General features: G+C 36.7%; 1 protein-coding gene across 1 annotated transcript in view; it reads right to left on the reverse strand.

Moving 5' to 3' along the window:
- The window catches only part of LOC107600837 (pleckstrin homology domain-containing family H member 1-like), a 71923-nt gene that overhangs the window by 22379 nt on the left and 47459 nt on the right, over window positions 1–2085 (reverse strand). The window contains exons 18-19 of the mRNA XM_016292810.1: window positions 921–1031; window positions 728–814 (exon numbers count right to left, since the gene is read on the reverse strand). Coding sequence (XP_016148296.1) covers window positions 728–814; window positions 921–1031 — 198 coding nt within the window. The remainder of the gene's footprint in view (window positions 1–727; window positions 815–920; window positions 1032–2085) is intronic.

Consider the following 2085-nt stretch of genomic DNA (forward strand, 5'->3'; position numbering starts at 1 on the left):
CAGTGATATTAAAATTCTGTCTGATTCCGATAAATTGCAGATATTTTGAGATTTTTTTGTCTAAATAAAAACAAAAACAAACAAATAAATACATACATACATACATACATATATAAATGAAGAGGCTCATAACTGATATACTCTTAAAACTTAATAGACCAAAAAACACAAAATAATTTCTACCATAATGGAATGCCCAGTAGAATATATTCCAAGTCGATTAACAACAGTAAAACAGATGGCCCATAATAAATTCAACAACACTTTTTATGATTATGATATTAAATAAAATACAAAAAACGAATAGGTCTGTCTGTCTGCCTGTCCATAACTATGCAATCTAAATATTTGACTATTAAGTGAACAGAAAATTTCACATTATATGTGAAGATTATAAATCAGTTCGGCCATGACGGAATGTCATGTGGTAACAGTAAAACACATCCAGATGACCTACAATAAATTCTGCAAGACATTTTATGATTATGATATTCAATTCCTCCCGAACTGTGATTACACTGATTCAAGATTGATAAAATTATACATAATTCCCCATTATTATTATTATTACGCCTTTGAAAACCCAATAATGACAGCACTTAAGAGCTGAAAATCCCCTCAAAACGCAAGCGAAACTCATGTGATCCTCATATCAGGCTGTTTCTGAAAGCCTGAGGCTGACAGATTTGTTAAAAGCTGTTTAGGTGTATCAGCGTGTGTCTCTCACCTGGAATGTCTGAGCTCCCTCTCCGCGGGCTATATGACACGAAGAGTTCAGCTCCATTTGTCCCTGAGGTTTCCGGATCATGTCACTCTGAGAGCAGAACAAAGGCATACATCATCGGTGCTGTATCTCTAAACTTCCTTCCCTCACACCGTCTCTCAAATACCACCACAGAGTTGTGGAAAAGTCTACTCACCGGTGACTTATAGTACAAGATCTCCCCGTTCCTCAGAATGAACCAGCGCCTCTTCCAAGCTTTCACCTGACTGCCCATTTTCAGCAAGTAACCCGTCTTTTCTAGAGTCTCCTATATTGAAAGACACATACAAAGCCTTTAAACATGGACAATCTGTATTCTAACTCTATCCTTCTAACATGAATTGGATTGAGGTGAACGGGAATGCTAACTGATAGCTGTCTCCAGTATTACAGAGCTCCTTGGACTAATACTAAAATGTAAGAAAAGACTGTACATTGGTTACAAATGTCATCTGAAGAACCTCTGTACTAAAGAATATGCATATACTACAATTCAAAAGTCTTGGGTCAGTATGATATTTTTTTAAAGAAATTAATAAATAAAGTAATTTTATTCAGCAAGAATGCATTCAATTATGACATCAAAATTCACAGTTGTAAGGATGGTTTTCCTACGGTGGTTCAGGCTGTAGGATTGCCGAATGACTAAAGAAACGTTATCAGCACGATGGTATAAAACTGTACATTTCTAGTCTATTACCACCCACTGCCACTTATACCAACGACGGAAATAAGCGCAGTTAGAATAGCTACATATGTGGGAGAGCGTTGCTATTGTGTGACTATTGTATTGCAATAGGTAACACTTTAAGATGAACCTTGAATCAAGACTAGTTAGCACATAATTAATAATTGAAATGGTTTAATAACAATATTTTGTTATGGTTACACTTGAATTGGTTACAAAATAGATGAAGGATGGTAAAGCATAGTTAATTGTACCCAACATGTAAAATATTACCTGAGAGAAAGAGATAGAGAGAGGAAGAAAAAGAGGGAGAGAGGGCAGAGACCCAAGAAGAGAGACAGCCAAGAAAAGAGACAGAGCAACAGTTACAGTCCTCTTTTATCCCTTCCTTGACCATGTGACTAAAAACCAAATGTGAGACATTCAAACTGACCAATCAGCAGATTATAACTTCACCCACTGGGCAAAAGGTGTGACAATTAGCAGACCCCCGGTGTATACACATGTTGGCCTACAGGCATTGATCACTATCAGCACCTCTGTGCCTTCAGGAATTCCAAATGGCCCTTTTGTTACTGAAGATAGGTTTGGGACAGGAAAGCAGAAATCTTTGATAATTTTTGACCTTACAACT

Source organism: Sinocyclocheilus grahami, unplaced genomic scaffold (assembly GCF_001515645.1).
Source record: "Sinocyclocheilus grahami isolate Dianchi unplaced genomic scaffold, SAMN03320097.WGS_v1.1 scaffold293.1, whole genome shotgun sequence".
NCBI lineage: Eukaryota > Metazoa > Chordata > Actinopteri > Cypriniformes > Cyprinidae > Sinocyclocheilus > Sinocyclocheilus grahami.